At 34.5% G+C, this 19,856-nt stretch overlaps 1 protein-coding gene across 1 annotated transcript; it reads right to left on the minus strand.

Moving 5' to 3' along the window:
- Positions 1-5,380: 5,380 nt before the first annotated feature.
- On the minus strand, positions 5,381-7,528 carry LOC136822048 (uncharacterized). Its single transcript, XM_067078268.1, has 4 exons — positions 7,466-7,528; positions 7,066-7,196; positions 6,375-6,909; positions 5,381-5,979 (listed from the first exon to the last, which is right to left on the minus strand). Exons 2-4 carry the CDS (start codon positions 7,127-7,129, stop codon positions 5,517-5,519), a joined length of 1,062 nt encoding a protein of 353 aa, XP_066934369.1. The 5' UTR covers positions 7,130-7,196; positions 7,466-7,528; the 3' UTR covers positions 5,381-5,516.
- Positions 7,529-19,856: the final 12,328 nt, after the last annotated feature.

A 19,856-nucleotide genomic window follows, 5' to 3' on the forward strand; every position in this document is an offset into this window, starting at 1 on the left:
TCATTCAAATTAATTTTTCACTTAATAACTGTACAAAAAGCCATTCAAAATTTACAACAATGCAACCTTACTGCTCTTTCCAGGTCACATTTTCCGCATAGAAAATCTCGTCAAAGAAAATGTTTCGTCGTACGTAAAGTTTCCATATTTTCCAAAATAATATACTTTCTAGTATAATAATTTTTCAAAAACAAGCCAATCTACGTGCTCGATTAAATTTCCATATTAACCTGTATTAACCTTTAAAAATGATTCACTCTTTGACGATTTATTTTCTCGCTCTAACCTCCTTGTCACAGATTAAGTTTATTGTGTGCCTATTTTTTTAGTTTTTGACAGTTTTGTCCCGAAAGCATATGAAAAAAACTTCGAAAAAATCCCTGAAAAGGCAACTTCTTCCTATTCAACCTAACAAAATATTTTCAACAAGATTCTTTGACATGTTATGAATATAAAAGGTAAACTTTTAGAATGAAATAACTATGTTGCTTTAGCCATATGGTTTTTTATCCTCAAAATAGAGAAATAGAGGTTTTTACCATGTAGTGGAATCAACGCTGTTATTTTGTTGGGCAAGCGGGGGGGGGGGGGGGGGGTATGATAGATTTAGCTGAGAAACTAACTTGATCCTTGATGAAAAGGCTTATAGCAAATGCTTGACCTGGCCAACTATCTATCAAATTAAGAGCTTCATTCAAAGGAGGACTCGCATTATCAAAGTCGTACTCGTAAATAGGGATCTACATAGAATCCCGGCGCCATAAAAAACAATACATATAGTGTTGTTGCTGAAACAAGCTTTGTGCATTAATAGGGAAATGCGGAATCCCGGCGCCAGAAATCAATGACTCAGTATTTAGCTGCTGTCAGCACTACTTGTTTTAGCCTATGGGAATAAAATTCCCCTTGTACGACTAATTATTATTTGCAAGTCAAACTCCCTTGGATAACCATTTGAAACATTTGTTGTAAATTTTGTATGGACACTCTATGAATCATCACTATTTGGCGTGGCTAAGGGCTGACTGTGAGGGGAGTAGGGAGGTCAGCCGTGATGATTCAAAATTTTCTCTGTCATGACTTAATAATCCAGACGTATATGACAATAGTTTAAAATATGTATTCTTTTTCTATTTTAGGTTGGCGAATTCATCCACAACAGCTAAATTTTACTCAAGTTTGATCTTACTTTACTTATTGCTTCTTTATACTTCATAAAAGTGTCTAAAAGTGAAAATCGGCCAAATCGTATGAGGTACTTCATGCATATCTCTGGACTGGAGTGACATTTTTCAAACAAACAATTCTGCATTTCTGACGTTATGTTAAAAGTTAAATTAAACAAATTTGTTTACTTATAGATTTCCTGGGCTATCTGTTCTGCTGTATAATGAAGCTATAAATTGCCACTTACGACATTCGAAATTGTTTCTAATTCACCCAAGATATTGATCACACTTTCTTACTGAACGCTCATTGGTTCTTTCATGTTGAAAGTGAGTATTCTGAAGTTTTATAACAACCAAGTTATATCTTCTTAATGATTTTTTAAAAACGAATCTGAAATTATCTGTTCGCTCAGTCTGACCGGAGAAATTGACCTGACCGCCAATCTTTGAAGAAGAGTCTCCTAGACATCAGTTCTCCCAGCTATGAAGTTATCAGCTAGAGCGGGAATATAGATATTATCAAGGGAATATTCACTCTTTTTAAACTTTTTAAAATACTTTCAATTGTTTTTTTTTATTTACAGGTTTCTACTCTAGCACGGTGGATGAGCATGTTACGACGTCTATCAAAGCCAACGACGCCCAAAGATAAAATTTTATAAATAGCTGTTATTTTTTATGAATTGGGGAAAATAATAAATTGAAAGTAAACTTTAACTAGTCAATTTCCTGCTGGTGTTCCGGGGGGGTGAGATACTACGTTTGCGAGGTGAAGTATATGTCCGAGCCAAAGTTAGAAAATCAACCCTTTGAGAGACGGAATTTTGCCGCTGTTGCGACAATTCAAGGGACTACTTTTCTATTTTTTACTCAATTACCAAATATTATAACTTTTTAAGGGAATTGATTTTGAGAGGGTTTTAAAAAGGAACCATTTAGCACATAACCGACACCCATTTTGTCCATGTACCCCCCCCCCTCCTCCTCCACACGTGGTGTATCTACCATTTCGGGAGTATGTATTAAGTCAAAAACATAATAGAAAAATGTCCTTCTAACCTTGACCACAGAGCCAATTTTACAGTGGAATAGCATTATTTATCTTTTCTCAACCGGGACAGAATTCGAGAGATCTTTCGCCACCGGACACAAAGTTTGAGCATATTTTTCCAGTGGGGTGGAGATCCCTGTGACACAAGGGTGTTTTAAAAATATCAACTCGATCTACTTTATTTTTATGTGATTTTTTGTGTACATGTTTTTTTTATAAGCAAGTGTATGCCCCTTGGTCAGGCTCGTGTATGCTTAAGTTCTCTAAGCATCCAGGTATATCTTATGCTTATTATATGCTCATGATTCACCTCGAGCCAAGTTTGTAGTGAAATTTCAGAAAAACGTACGTGCTTGAAGTTTTGTAAAGATTTGTTCAGATTTTGGGGGCAGTGGAATGTAGGAAACCTTGGAAAGTCTTATTTTTACTTGACCTCTACCAAACCTTTTTAAATAGATAAAAATGACAACTGGAAAAATATTTTAGGCTGACATATATGCTTATGTTATGTTTAGGAATCCTGCAAATCTGAGCTTCATATGCTTATAAGCGCTATGCTTAAAAAAAAACATGTACTTGATTGTTTCGCGTAACCCCCCCCTTCCTCTTTAGACCTCACGGTAGATCGTAAAAGTATGTAAAAGATTTCTTTTTTAGTTTGTTATAATGGACTGTGCAACTTCTTCAGCCATATGTTGGTAGAATCGAGTGCATTCAAAATTTGATAGTGTTTTTTGTTCAAAATCCACCAAACTAAATTCCCGCCAAATTTCTGCCTTTTGGTAGGTCACGTACGTGATTTCAAACCAGAAACCTACATTTATACAGATTTATGTAACATTGAAAAAACATTCGATTTTCGTAATGCAACAATAATGAAACTCCGAAAATTCGAATGTTTTCTTACATAATGGTTTGTTGCAACAAGTTATGCAACTCAGCGAAAATCTATAATTATGTAAGAGCGAGCGTTAGCGAGCGGAGTGCGACTCTTTTGGCAAACGCATGCGCGTAAGCAAAATTTACAAAATTTCAATGATATGCGGTTGCTAAAAATGGAAATTCACCTTTTTTTTCGTCTAGCCACCAACGAGGAGGGCAGAAAAGGAAAATAGAAAAGGAAAATAGAACACGAGGAGGACAGGGACGTGAGGGAATTCGGATCGTGGGTGGCTCGGGGTGGGTTTTTCGAAAACTCAACAGAGAAAGTGGTGGACGAGCAAAAAGTTATTTGCATTAATATCATTCATTTATTCTATACAATTTTCTTTCACTTTTAAAAGAGCCCTCGTTTATGGAAATCAAGAACATCGGAACTTTCGTCTTGTCATTCTAAAGTAACAGTGATACATTATATATATTTTTTTTTTGTAGCTCGTGCATACGTTCGGTATGCACGACAAAAAAAGAAGATGGGGCACAGCCACACCGACACGCACTTGGAGTTCGGCCGCTGGGTAAAGACCGGTGGCCAGTTGTATGGGTACTCCCATCATGGAAGCCACAAGAAGAAAAAAACTAGGTAAACAAAATTTTTGTAATATTTTTTGTCATCGATACCTTTTTAATCAACATTCAGTTTAATACTAAAAAGGTTAACTAAGTTGCTTTCTTACCTAACTTTCCAGTGTCTTGACTATGAAATTATAGAGTGTTGATTATTAAGGTGTCTATGGTTGTAGTATTAACATATTTTATGCCTAGGATTTTTTCTTCTTGTGTCTTCCTTCAATGAAAAAAGTCCCATACACTGAAAATTCTATTTGTGCCTTTGCCCCATCTTCTTCATTATAAAGCTCATCCACCACTTTTTTTGTTGAGTTTTCGAAAAATAAAATACTCAGAGTTTTCTACATGATTACCCTCCTCGTTGACGTTGTACTTTACCACGATTGAAATTGTTGTTGTTGTTGTTGTTGTTGTTGTTATTACATTCCTAAAAATAGCTGAGCTGAAATTTAAACTAATCTTAACCCTCTGGCCTTCATTCGTTTTCATTTATAAGCGGTAGAATGTTTTTTTTTATAATGTATATGTTTTACAGTATGATATATTTTCCATTTTCAAATAATGAATCATAAGAAATTCTTAACAACTTAGCTAAAATTGAGTTTTTGTTGACTCTTGTTGACTGGGTGCACATGATTTTATTTGAAGAATGACTTCTCTTTTTTCCTGTTCTTTTTTTGCAAATTTTTTTGTCCATGAATGAAATGACATGACGTAAGATACATGAGTTTGATATATGGTTTGATACGTTATTTAATATTTAATTTTAAGTTTGAAAAGGTTATTATAGTAATGTTGATGTATATTTACAATTATTTTTAATTTATTCAAATTATTTATTCAAATTATTTAAGAAGAATTAAAATCTATTCTAAAATGTAAAAAAAAATTAATTTCACACTTTTTGACTTTTTGAGTGGCGATTTGAAAAATTTAGCGGTCGAATGGCAGTATCAATCAAAACCTGTTATTATCGTTCTCACAATTTAAAAATCCCTTGATCAAATCGATCTGATTGGTTGAAACTCAAAATTATGATCTAATGGGCCTATGCTATATTACCTGTCATACACATACTCAATTCAAAAAAAAAATACGACATTCTTTTATGATACGAATAGCCCCAACATTCACATGCCTAACATAACTGGTGGGCGGGTTTGGGGCGTCTGTAGAATCCCTTTCGCTTTGCGAACACGAGACTCGTTCTCCGTGCGTAACCCCTTTTACGATTGATGAAAATGGCCAAAAAACTAAGAATATGCTAAGAATATCACCATCATGGAATTTTGCTACTAAAGCTAAGAATGCCATTTTAAGAGCATTTTCAATTATAAATTATAAATTATCCCCAAGTTAGGCTCACTCCTTTTACAAAAGTGCCATTTTATGCTTGAGACGTAAGTACTAAATGTTAAATCTAGTATGAATTAGGATCCCAACCTAAGAATGTGCTGTAAAAATATTTTAGGATGATTTTCCCAAAAAGGTTAAGAATATTAATGATGAAATGGATTTACACCATTCTTACATTCTTATAAAAAAAGCGTGTGCCATTGCCCGTAGAACAATAAATTAAATTGGTCTCGCCTACAGAAGAAACACTCCAATTTGACATAAAAGTCGTCAACCTTAGACGAAATTTTCGGACTCTTCTTATCTTTTAAATCAACAAAAGATTAGGAAATGTGTAAAATATACATGGTAAAAATGACATAACAACTACTACATGTTTGGTACTTTCTAAGATACATGCAACAAAAGATAGTATTGAGCGTTTTTGGAGTCTATACTTTCATAATTTTGGAAACAAAGTTTTCGTTACAATCGAAGTTAATAACAAACTCTTCATCTGAGAGTAAAAACTGCTCCTCCAGCTCGTCTTCTGAACAACTTGTTTGCAAATTTGTGTAATTTTCTATAAAATGGGTCACGACCTCGTTAGGCATACAAAGCCTGTAATCCTTCGAGTCAGTTCCACGGAATCCAATCGTAACGAACCATGATATAATAGATTTCGACTTGTGAGCGACAAATTCACATTTAGAACATCTCACCTTAAAACCTTCCAAGATACCTTTCGATTTGCAAATGGAGCATTTGTATGTCAATTTGATCGAATTCACCCCACGTATGGTGACAGTCATTTCTTTGGAACTCGCTGCTCCAATGTCTTCATATGTTTTGGTGTTCTTCATTGCTTCTGTTTCCTTGAAGGTGAATTTCTCATTTTTCGGAGTGTTGAGGTACCTGAACAATCAATAGATATAAAATTGATTTAGTAAGCAGAATTGAATGTTGAATTGAAAGTTAACTTTTAGCTCGAAACCATTTTACATTTTGCCAAAGCCTAAAATGGTACAAGAACGTCAAAACTGATATTTGTGTGCGGTGGGGGGCACTCAATCTCGTCAATCTAAAAACAACTGTAAAATTAAGTTTTTACAATCGGACCCTTACAAAAATTTGGCTGAAAATCTGGCAATTTTATTTTTGCCCTTTCGTCTTTTCCCAAATTTTTACACCCAACTGCCAACTGAAGGGCCGCACGTACGGTAGGTCACTTACCTTGAGTGCAACCCCCCCCCCCCCCCCCCGTTTTTATGTTCCTCGATATTAATAAATATTAAAATGACTGTACTCACCGTTCATGGTTGTATGATTTCAACCTCAAATTGTTAAGATGATATGTCTTGCCTTCATTCAATGTATCGACATGTTCTCCGAACAAGACAACTTTCATAACGGATGTATTATCTGCGACATAAACGTACTGAATAGATAACTTATCTGCTGAATCGGTGTTCATTGCGTCTTCAACCTTGACAACTTTTAATGTAATTTTGGAAATGATCTGTTCTGGGGCCAAGCTGTACAAGTCGGTAAGGCACAGATTGATTTGTCCACTGCCGTTTTTGGCGTTGTGTTCGAATGGCATATCGCCGACTACTTTCATTCTTGTTCCCTTCTTAATGACGATATCTTCATTTTTGCTGTCGTAGTTTGTTATCTCAACACCGCACTTGGCCACCTCCATATCTTTGAACGATTTCTGCTTTTCGGGTGTAAAAGACACTGCCCTTCGAACTTCAGACGGGGTTTGCAATGTCATGTTGAACCATGTTGTATCATTTTTTTTGGACAATGGTGATACTGAATGAACGTAACACAACATGCTACCTACAAAGAAAAAGAAAACCAATTAAAAACTTGATTTCAAGTCGTACTACATAAAAAAATATAAGCAGGGAATTCTATCATGAGGATCCAATAATTAAGACCTTCAATAATTACCCAAAATTATAAAAAAATTGAGATATGAAGTTCCTTTCTTACCGTCATTCAAATTGTTTTTTTTCGGTGTGCTAGGTCCTGCTTCTTCAGATCTTCGTTTGGCCATGACTTTAGATCGTAATGAGTGAATTGTAAATTGACTGCCATTACTTTCCTTTATATAACATCAAAACCTGAATCGCAAAATAATCAGAACAGAATAACTATTGTTCTAAAAATTCAAAGTCAGCCAATCACAGCCTAGAAAGCACATAACTATTGTTTAAATTTTCAATTCAAACAATTAAAAGGGGTATATTTTTTTGTGTAAAGGACCAATCATCACAGAGGAAAGCATTCTATTTATTGTTTGAATTTTCAAGCATATTTTTCAACACTATTGTAATTTGATCCTCATTGTGAGAATATTTGTAAAACAGGTTCCGAAAGAGAAAAAATTTACGTCAATTTAACATTTTTGGCCAAATTGTGTCGCCTGTATTTTCGCAAGGAGCTTCCTGCTCTAAAGTAAATAATTTATAAAGTTATATAAACTTTGAGGGGGTCGCATGACCCCGAGGTTTCTCTACTTCTTGGAAAGTAAAAGATTTTAGAAAGGGAAGTAAATCTTTTTGAAATATCGAACACGTGATTCAATTTTTAAGTGTGTAACGACAACGATTAAAACATATCCTACAAAAGCTTCTTTAACTTAGGGGCTCTCTCTTTCATCGACAGTCCCGTCGATACAAACACCCTCGAGTCTGAGAAAGGGAACCTCATTCAAGGCAATGACCCCCATCGATCGCAATCAGCCACGCCACGTGTTAGTTTTGTCATTTTTTACTTCCCTTCAATTATTTTTTGAAAACTTGCAGAGAAAGTAAAAAAATAAAGAAGATGAGTAACAAATTTCAACCCAAAAAAATTACTTCCCTTCATAAAACTTTGACTTTTTTGAAAACTGGAGAAACCACAGAGCCATCGTATTTGAGAGAAGATAAAAAAACTAATGACATCTGTCGGATAAAACTAACCTGGTAACAGATGTGGAGTTTTCTTAACGCGACACGCTGAAGCTCTAAAGATCGTTGTCTCTATGTAAAATTTTAAGTCAAATTTTTGTCGCGGGTCGAAACACCAAAACTGTTTTTTACTCTCAAAAAGTTATATCTTTTATCCTTTCAGCGCTCCATTTGAAATTTCGTGATTGTTTTTAGTTCTTGCCCGGACTCCCAAATTGCGCGGTCCACACACAAAACACAAGGCAAACTCGTCAGATGGTATATTTTCATCGTGTCTGAAGAATACTTTTTTTGAAAGAATTTATACCTTGATTGACAGGGAAATTGCTTGAAGTTGAAACGTGATTTATGGACTTTACATTGAAGTTCATACGTGATTTTTAAAAGACTTTATTGGAACTTGCTTGAAGTTTTTGAAGTGAATTGTGGAATTTTGATGATACAGAGCTTTAGTCTCACCTGACATTTTATTTACTGGATTTGACATTCTATTTGGAAAATTTGATTGAGTCCTAGTCCTACCGACATCCTGATTTACACTTTATTTATTTGAAACTTTTGAATTTTTTTACGGAAAGATTGAAAGAAGAATTTGAAAACTATTCTTGGTTTATCTCACGATATCAATCACCATGGCAACAGAAATTATAAATTTGAAAAGAGACAGAAACAGAGACTTGAAAATCGTGAAAAATGAATTTGAAAATGATGATTGTTTTGAAAATGACGAAATTAATTTGTTTGAAAGTAAAAGCCTCTTCCTCTGTCTTTGTTGTAGAGTCGAAAAGCAGTGAAAAATTGTCTAACGAAAAAGGTCACACACTCACGACGCAAGTGTGTTTACTAAAACTAACGGGGCGGAGCCTCCATTTAAAGCGGCAATCCGTAAATTTCCTTTGAAGTTGCTGAAAAGTAAACAGTAATTTACCAAGAATAGAAACGAAGTGAGAAATTTTGGAATTTTGATGAACAATAATGGAAATTAAATTTCTAAAGAAATGAAAAGCATCGCTAAAGTCAAAATGAAGCGGCATCTGTGAACTTTCAACTGATCTTCGCTACCCTTTTTTTGCATGGCAGTGTGAACTTTTGGGTCATCGAGACACACATATAAAAACACTTAAAGTGTTCTTATTTTCTGCATTTTCTGAGTATTTTGGTTCAAATTCCTAAGAAATTGAATATTCTAGAGCCCACAAAGCCTCAAAATGTTCTTACGATGTTCTTAAAACTTTATTTTTAAAAAACGTGTAAACACCCGGAAAAATTTTCTTTGACCTCGCCTTTCACTACATAGATGTCAAAATTCTTCTACGCTCTCCTTCGGTGGATATAGTTATATTTTTGTCACATTTTAAACGTTTTTTTATTAGAACCAACGTTTATAAGAACATTTAGGCTGAAAACGACCAAAATTTAAGAACATCGTAAGAACATGGCCAGCCTCAGCTCAGAAAAAAATGACTAAAAACAGCAAGATTTTCAATTTTTCAAGTACACGTTTTTTTTATATAAGGAACACGTTTATAAGGAACTCGAGGCTGAAAATGGTCCAAAAAATAAGGAATTGTTAAGGAACTGCTCAAGAAAACAAGTTTTAATTAACAGTAAGAGATGGTTATCCAAACTTAGCAGCTATGCGTAAATAAGGAACTCGACAAGGAACTTTGAGGCTGAAATTCTCTGTAAAAATAAGGAACTCCAGACTCCAACTTAAGGTTCCTTATAAAAAAGAAAAAACGTGTAGTTTCAAACACATTTTAGAACACATTTCCTAAAATTCGCAATGGTCGTGCCAAGAACATAACAGACTTATTTTCCCAGTTTTTTAGAGTTTCTGAATTTGACCAAAGGATTTTTTACTTTTAGTGTTCTGAAAATTAAGAACATGCTTAAAGAACATGTTAGGCTGGAAATTACCAAGAAAATAAGCACATCCAGCCTCAGCCAAAATTTACCGAAAATTTAGGTGTTCTAATAAAAAAACGTATATTTCAAGATCACCCAGCTGCTAAAACAGCAGCCTTTCATTAGATCAGCGGTAGGTTTATCTTTTCTAACAAATAACTGACATTTTGTCAAGCTTCTATTATGGCACTTATAATTATCATACTAAAATGCAATATCAGGCGAAATTTTTGACTATCAGTCGTCTTGTTTCTCTTCTAATATGTAAAGATTATTTCAATTTGAAGCAAGAAAATATTGAATGTCTTCAATGGGTTGTCAGCACTTTATCTCGTGAATTTTACGAGACTCCTAAAATTGTTATTTTTTTGCCGCTCTGTTGATACAGCTGGTTTGGTGTATGATCAACTTTGTAGATTTCTATCTAAAAATCGTTAACCCTAAAGAGCTGATTGGTATTTAACATTCAAACACTGAAGGAAAGAAGAAGCAAGTCGTTAATATGAATCCACTAACAACACCTACATATTCAATGCGTGTTGTTGTTGCTACAATTAGCTTGGGTTGTGGTGTTAACATGAAAAATATAAAATAGATTGTTCATTTGGGACTACCATACCATCTTGTTGGCTATTTGCCAGCGAATTGGGAGAGCTGATCGAGGGGAAACCTCTCTCTCACATGCCATCCTTAATAATCTCCCCCAAGGGGGTAGAAGTATTAGCCGCTCCATGCGGAATTATGCTTCCAAAGCAAATGATAAATGTTTAAGACAGTCTTCCTTGTTCACCCCATTTAAGTTCTTGGGGAACTAATTCCCATATTTTGAAGAATAACTTTCCTCTTAGGTATGGAAAGACGCAAACCAACTCCAGAACCTTCAGAAATTGAAAACAAGTTCTTAACTAGGTGGAAGGACAAATCTGTCAATGGATGGTTGATTGTCAACGACAAAGTGGAGAAGGCTTTCAGTGATCTTCTAAAGCACGTAAAAAAGGATGCCTTTCCAACATTCACCCTGGATGTGGTACCAATTGTAATGAAAACCTGCACAGACAATTAAGAAAATTTCTACGAAATCAGTTGTCAGTTCAATCTGCAGAATCGCTTTTCACTCATCTCTTCTATGTCCACAATTGCAAAATGAAAAAGTTGCACCCCACTCCACCAATCTGGGTAAAACAGAGCCATGTTGCTGAAGGCTCTTTGGATTACTGCAACCTGGTTAAAATAGAAACCTTCAAAACCCCTATTGCTAGAGATGAACTCTATCAGCACTTGGTTGATTTCTCCCAAACAGATCTTGATTATCACGAACCATGTTCTTCAGGTTTGACAAGTATTTCTGCTAAACTAACTAAATTAACTTGTAACATCCCCCTTTTTTCCCTCCTTTTAAAAGGGAGATTTTTTTTAGAAAAGTTTGGATGTGGAGGCAAAAGGCAATTATAAATTCAAGGGGGCAAAAATTAGGTACAAATGAGAAATTCTCTAGGTGGTGGTGGGGGAAAAGATTTTCAGGCTTCAAATCAGTAAAATATAGCATTTTATAAGGAAACAATTTATAAACATACCTTTGTCAGGGAAATCTTTTATCCAAAAAATGTCAATTTTAGGTCAAGCCTTGGGATTTCCAGGCTTCGAAAGATTTTCCACAACAAACCTACTAGGACACTATGGTCTTGATTCAACAACATGGCTTCTACCACTCTCTTTCAGGAATGCTGCCTATCATATCACTTGCATGATGTCTTGACAATCTAAATCGAGCCATTCCATCCTCATTGAAAGGAAGATCATTTCGTTATCAAGGATTTAATAGTAACCTTTCTTCTTATTGGACTATTGAAAAATACATTCAAAAATGCAAAGAAGGTATATTTTTAATCTCATAATCTTTTTTGATAAATATTTTATTTATGTATCCTAAACTTACATTTGGATGTGAAAGTACTTTATTTCTTAAAAAGTTATGGTCAGAATTTAGCATCCATTCTGCAGTAAGTCCGTACGACTCCATAAATATATGTAAAAAAGATTATTTCATTTGAAACTTAACACCTCAGTATTTTCTTTGTAAACTTCATGTCCCTGAAATGTTGCTCTTTCAGCATTGTTGATTAATTGTCTATTCATATCTGTCTGCCTATTGTTGAAATTTTTTTTCTTTCAATATTTTCATGACCCATACATACTTTTATTTAATTTTTTAGAGAAATAGAAAAAAATGGCAAAATTAGTAATAACATCAAAGGTTGTTGAAAAATATGGTATACTGGGTTTTACAACAAAAGAAGAAACATTTGTTGATCTAACCAATTTTGCACCAAAAATGATGATGCTATTGTTGGGTGTTTGGTGCAGCATGCACCAATAAATATAGAAGAAAATAAAAGAAGGTTAGTATATCCCAACAAAAATCTACTTCATTTAAATATTTTTTAACTACTATTTTTAACATTTTTTTGATTGTATGATTATATTTTTTTAATGCTATTTGCTTTCATCAAGAGTTAAGTTTTTCTCTTTTGTGCTTGATTGTAAGGGGGTCATTTTATGTAATATTCTTGAAAAGTGCGTTAAACCTTAACTTGTTAACTTGTTCTTTTTAGAAACTACAAATCGTATTGGTCAAACAATGATATATACACCCAAGCAGGAATTAAAAGCTGCTTGGATTTCTCCAGCCAATACAGAATACCTCACCGCTTATATGAGGAAAATGTTCAAAAGCTTTGAGTCAAGTGAGGATCAAGTCCTCATCACACCCATAAAGGTCTGTATCAGAAACAATATACTAATGAATTAAAAGTCACAATAATGAAAATCCTGAAATTTGTATTTCCTAAAGTTTATTCCATTTATTCCACTTAAGTTGGCAGTCATTTTTGCTACCATGTGTTATTCCACAGTGGATTACCTTAAGTGGATTTTAATTTTTTAGCGCTTTCGGCAAAATTAAGTCATTTTTCGGAATTTTATTCCATGCAAAAAATTTGAAGACCCTTCATTCGTGGAAATTAATCCACGTCTTTAATCAAAGTCTTTAAATTCTTGTACCAAAATTGCCTTTACTCTTCATAGTGTCATGGAGTACCATGAACCCCCTGTTACCAATTGTCTTTTACTTAAACCCTATCTGGCCTGGGGACAAGCATCCCCCTGACAGATTTTCTTTCTCAGGGGTTTATGGTTTTAAGCTATTGTCCCAGTTTTCCTAACTTTTATTTATGTTAGTATTCCAAGAAAATTCTTTTTACACCAGTGCAATATTTGATCACGTCAGCGCAAAATGACTTAATTTTTCAATCAAAAAGTCTTAATTCTCATGAAAATTACAAACTTCGATATCTTTAGAACCAAATTAAATTCCATAAAAATATGTGAAATTTTGCCAATGGCCTGACTCTGACATTAAAGTAATACTTGGAACAATTGTTTTAAGTTTTTTTTTCTTCAGCACTATGGGCTACAATCAGATAAGGAAGGGACCAAAATATATGCATATCCTGGAAGAGACAAGGAATGCATCCTTTATAAAGTGTCCAACAGCAATGTCATAATTGCGAGTGAAGAAGAAGCTTTGCTAACTAAAACAAATGTGCTGGAAGGAAGAGCTGAGGTGCTAGGTAACAACAAAGTTTTTTTTCAAATATTTAGAATGGTTGAGTTTGGCGAAGTCTTGACCTGAAGTCTTGACCCCCACACTGCAATAATTGCAATTTTGTTTTTATTTGATTTGAAAGTTCAAATTTTAGCAAGAACTACTCAAATTTATATGTGTAATGTTCCAAAACTCCAACCCACAGTGCATTTGAAGTTAAATCAAAATTTCTTTCATTCCAAAACATGACATTTTTTGACCTACCTGGAGGTCCTATAAATTAACCTTTGTCCGTTTCTTCGTTCGTTACCAACTTTCGTTTAACCCAGCGGTTATTTTTCCTTTGACAAAAATTGAATAATTTGACAATTTATTGAATACTAAGAAAATTACAATACTTCCAGATATTTCTTTCATTTAAAAAATATTTCAAGTCTCATAATAGTATGATTACTAAATGCTGCATGTATCAGCATTCAATCCAGCAGAACTTCCATCAGGCAATAGCAACAATGGCTGCTGCTGCGTCGGCATTGCATTTTAAAACTTTAATCAGATCAAAACAGGCTTCAGGTGTTCCCCTACCAGTGTTGCTGGACAGTCCTGGGACATCGAAGTCCTCTAATGCAAATCTTGCCACATTAGCTGTTGGAGTTGATGGGAAAAAGTTTGAGGGTAAGAGTTTATATGAAAATCTTAGCTTCTCAAGATATAGTCTTGGTCTTGTGAAAGCCACTAAAGTGGCCAATTGAGTTATTATTTTACAAGGAATCTCACTCAAAATTTATTTTTTTGGAAAAGCTGATATAGTAGTTCAATCAGTGGGGTCCATGTACAAAACAACGGCATGTATCAGTACTTCATAGCAATTTTCGAATTTAGACACCCATCCACCCCTATAGTACAAAATGTACCAAATACTATCCAACAAACTCCCAAATACACTCGACACCCCATGTATAATACAATAGGTTATTCAGCAAACTCCCAAATACACCCTACAATATACTATGTAGAAAACTGCCAAATATACCTCTACACCCCCTTCTAAAATATTTGAGCAATTTTTTGATTCTTCCCAAAAAAAAAAAATTCATAAAATTTTCTCGAAAATTGACGCTTCAACAATTATTGAAAGGTCTGGATGTAAGAAACCTTGTCAGCTTGATAAGAGCAAATCCAAAGCGGCAGGCTCAAAATGCATAAAACATAATACATATTGCATGATGCATAATATTTGAAAAATGTCAATTTTAGAGGCTATAATAAGGAGAATTTGAAAGATAATACTTTCAACAAAACAAATATACCATTTTCTACCAGAAAATAAAGGGTAGAAAGCTGTAAATTTGAATTTTGGATGATGAAGAAAATCCATGATCCACTGAAAATGCTTGTCGCCATTTTGGTTTTCAGAGTTGTATTTTACAGAACGTAGTAAAGTGTAGAAAAAACACGAAAATATCTCCTCCGTATATTACTTTTCAAACTCGAAAACGTAAATAGATCTTTATTCTAGGTTTTCTCTTTTCGAACTAACAATATTGCTAATAAATTTCGACGGGTTTTCCCTCTTGCAAAGCATTAACCATGTTTAACCATGTGAATGCTTTCTGTTAGATAAGCCAATATCCAGCCAATATACAGAATAGGCACGCCGCGGCACGCCGAACCGGGTTCTCGGCCAACTTACGATTCTATTCTTTTCAGTTTTTATGTGATTTTTTCTATTTTTATGTAAGATTGTGTTTGTTTTAGTGTCTGTTTGTTGTCTGTTATTTATTTGGAAGCTGCTGGTCAGTTCCTTTTTCCGAAGGCGACTGAGTGTGGGCCCTTAAACACGTGGAAAGTCACTATGCCAGTCACAAGTCTGGGACTTCGGGTTTTGTTTTGTTTATGTATCCTTTTTTTTTTTTTTTTTTTTTTTTTATTTATTTCATGTGTTTGCTTTTGTATTTGTCCCCATTTTGTATGTATTTTGATGAACTTACGGAAGTGTGTTTATCAAAAAAGTTTTTTGCAATTCATTGTTTCTCCACTATTACTTTTCTTCTATCTTCATTTGGATTAGGTTTTTCTTTCACATACCACTATTTAAATTCCCTTTAACTTTTTGCTAAATTACCCTCTGTTTCGGAATGATTAAAAAATAAAAAATACCAAAAAAATCGTAAATACACACAATTAACAAAAATATTCTTTACTTTTTTCGTTTTTATCAGTTTGAGTTATTTATATATCAATACTTTTCTTTTTCTAAAATGACAGATATTACATATCTTCACTATATATATATAAATTAAAGAGTTATTAGATAAATTAAATGCGAAAACTAGATCAAAGAAAATAGACTTCCAATCTTTTTACATTCGAATGTTTGTGTATTTATATACCTTTTTTGAGAAAGAAAGAAGGGGGAAATCTTTCTGATCTGTGGCATTTTCTTATTACACATGCCGAGGGAAAATCCTTTCTGTTGTTATGATTCGAATGTTTTCTCTTTCGTTCGGATTCGAAAAGCAAATATCATGTCTTGGGAAATCCCTCTGATTGGAATGTTTACTTAAGAAAAGAAACTCTTCTATAGAGGGTTTCACGGTTTTAGCCTCTACAAAGGAGAGTTTTAGAAAATATAAAATCGCTCTGTAAATTACAAAATATTATTATGCATTATGTTTTATGCATTTTGTACCTCCCGAAATCCAAAGTCATTCAAAAAGTGCTTCACTGTTGCATCAGAGCTATCTAATGAGAACTTTGACAATTTATCAGAGACATTTTTCAAAGAAGATGAATGTTCAAACTTGAGAGAAAAGGAAATTGATACGGCAATGTTTTTCGAAAGTTTTTTGGACACCTGTCAAAACGATAGTAAGTCCTAATGTTATCATCATCCAATTAGTCTCTCATACTCTTAATAATAACGCATGGTCAAGGTGAAATTTTTTAAACTCCCTTTTCATTACTCACATACCATGCCTTTGGAGTACTATGTTCAAACTGAATGAATCTAATACTACCCCTGTTGCCATCATGCCACAGGATATGTCTCATGTATTTATAATTCTTCCTTAGAAAAAATTCCGATCTAGTTAAGTCACGTGCTTCAGTTTATAACTGGTTGCCCTTTGGTTCCTGCTCGTGGCTTCCATGCGATCATAAAAATTAGATTTAAACCAGAGAAAGAGTGCGGTCCTAACTGCAAATGTCTCCCTAGTTCTTCTCTATGTGCGCTATCTTTAAAGCTACCTCTCCATGTTTCGTCATGCCATGAAATGTCAGACGTCATGTACAGAGCAATAAAATAGTCCCATGGTTTTGGAAGCGCCTAATTCACGATTTTTTGATTTTATAGATATAGATATATTTCATGTTTTAAGATTTTTTAGCATGCCTTTAAATTTCCAAAGCCAAGTGATTTTGTGAAGTATTGCAACGATCGGATAAAATATGGCGAATAATAAAATAACAAAAATGTCTGTTTAGATCATAAATTGAAGGACAAGTTGTAAAACAAACAAATTTTGTTATTTTTCCGCTTTCTTTTCCTTCTTTAACAAACTTTTTTCCATGTCAGGGCTGCAAATCTTTTTGAGACAGAGTACTCAGGCTTAAAAAGGTCGAGATGCTTAATGTGTAATGCCTTAAGTTTTGCTATTTATAGGAAGTGAGACAAATTTAAATCACCCAGTTTGTTTGCGATTTCTTTCATTTTCTGTAATTCTGGGGTACTGAAAAGATGAAAAAGTCCTAAGAAATTGTAATATCCACCTGGCAAAGCAAGACTGTCTAGGGGATAGAGATAGACCTGACGATTATCCATGATATTCGATTCGTGTCCAGGGGTGACAAGCGGAAATGAAATCAATTGTTCTGATAAGGGTCATCCATATAGTTTTTCCAAATATTGGAACCGCTCTCTCTTGTATGCAGAGAACAATAGAATAAAGTAGTACCCTCAGGGAACTTATTTTGGCAGGAACTACTAGTAATTCTCGCCAAAATCAAATTTTTTAGTATTTTGCCTAAATAACTTCTTGATCTAACAAAAAAAGCCTTCAATAAGGCAAAATAGAACAGATTTTCGCTGTCATTCGCCCAAATTTGTTCCTGCCAAAATTTAAAAAAAAATCATCAATCGCCAAATAAGTTCTCGTCAAAATTAAAAAATTTTGACGCTCAGCAAAATTAGTTCCCGCCCAAATAAGTTCCCTTAAGATAGTTTAAAATTAATTTTCATGAAAAGCAAACAAAAAAGCAAAAAATGCGCAAAGTTAGATAAGTGTTCTACTAAACGATTATACAAATCTATACCATAATTTCATTGTTTATTTGAATTTCTGACTCTGGCCCATACTCATCAACACCATATTCTTCAAAGTTTATCTCAGTTTCGTGAATCAAACTTTGTTTCGAAAAAGCCTTTACTCCAGAGTTGAAGGGGGGTTTGGTTTTTCTCAGTTCGCCATGGGTGATTGTTCCAGCTCAATGAAAAATCATTCAATAATTTTTTTATCCTTGGAATAAAAATGTAATGTAGTGCATATAAATGAAGTTCACTGTCCGGGTCCAGCAATTCCTCTGCTTCCATATTTCGGAACAAATAATGAAAAGGATTGCAACATAGAGGCCCGGAATCTTTGAGTTAGAAAACTTCGAGTTAGCAAAATTATGATGTCATACACTTGCAAATAATAACGTCACGCCAAGAGCATAAAAAGTACTAAATACTCAACCAAATCTTACTTTTACTTGTCAGATCTTTGAATTTGAAAGAATGAAATTCTACTATGCTAAGATGCATCGATGCATTTTTCTTTTGACTAACTAAAGATCTTTCTATTTTCAGTGTACACAATGTACGATTTGGAATTTCCAAACACAACACTCGGAATTTTGAATAAAATAAAAACATTCTAACATTATAAAAGAATTGAATTCACATTCGAAAATTAAAAATATTGGCCTTTTTGCCTTTTTTTCTGAAAGTTAAACTTTTAAACTTTTCAAACTTGGATTTTCTTTTCCCCATGTACTTGATTCATCGGAGTCGAAGTCGGATGATTCATCTAATGCCGATTTCAACGATTCGTTGGTTTCTTTTCCGTCAGTTTTCATTTCGCGGTCGCGGTCGTGGTCGTGGTTGTAGTCGCGGTCGTGGTCGTAGTCGCAGTCGTGGTCGTGGTCGTGGTCGCGGTCGTATTCTTTTTGGTTATCCATTACAACATCCTCACCACCTTCACAAATCCTGCCATTATTATTTTCTAAAAGATATTTCATTTATTTCTTTTTGTCCAGGATAGAATTTATGCATAGAACGACACCTTCTCCCTCTAGATTTATTATATCTAAAATACATTTAAGCCACACAAGGAAGTTGCAACCAGACACGGGGCGTACGGAGTTAGTGATTTCCGAAATACTTAACCTCGCTAATACCGAAATTCCGAAGGAAATATACCGAAGGATAATTTTGACTGATTTAGGAAATCCCGAAGAAAAAAGGGTTGATTTCCGCAATTCCGAAATGCCGTACGCCCCCCCCACAGACAAGCACCTTGGTAGACTGTAGGAATTACACGCTGCTCATGCTTTAGCCAAAAATGCTCCGAGATGATAAATTTATGTATTTTTCCACCGAATCCCTTTTTGAGCCGTTGATTCATTACCTATAAGTAATACGCACTTGATTTCACAGTGACTGTTGATGGACTAGTTGTCCGAAAACGGGGCTCCGTTGGGCTAATGCCTCTCCCCCAATGTACATAGCTTAACAGTTCTCTCAAAAGCGGGTTAGCGGGTTGGTTGGAGATTGGACACTAGCTGTGTCTCAGTTAGTGGCAATTCCAATGATTCGTAGAATTCAGGTACCAGATGGTGAACACGTCGCTCCCCTCGTCTACTACGAACTAGTGTAATAGCAACGAACCGAGAGCGCAGTTGGGAGAGCAATCGCCCGGCAAGCTAGAGGTCGTGGGTTCAATTCCCACTCGATTCGTTACCTTTGAGAAAAATGGGAAGTACATTAATGCAGGATCCGTTGATTCATTACCTTTATGATAAGTAAGAATGAAAGATCGAAAGTAATAATCCCCATTGTGAAAATGGCACTTACGATTTTCATTGTGTTCACCATAAGTACGAATGTGTTTCTTTACCATGTACTTTGATGTAACCACTCCAGATCCTTTGCAAATATTTCACCCACAGTAATACATGATTTAAAAAATGCTTTGAAAAGAAAGAAAAAAGGCAAAATAATTTGAGAGGATTTTTAATAAAGTAAATTTCTTGACGAGCCCCCATTCGAGTTGAAG

The sequence above is a fragment of the Clytia hemisphaerica genome, unplaced genomic scaffold (genome assembly GCF_902728285.1).
Source record: "Clytia hemisphaerica strain Z4C2 unplaced genomic scaffold, Clytia hemisphaerica genome assembly, whole genome shotgun sequence".
NCBI classification, from domain to species: domain Eukaryota; kingdom Metazoa; phylum Cnidaria; class Hydrozoa; order Leptothecata; family Clytiidae; genus Clytia; species Clytia hemisphaerica.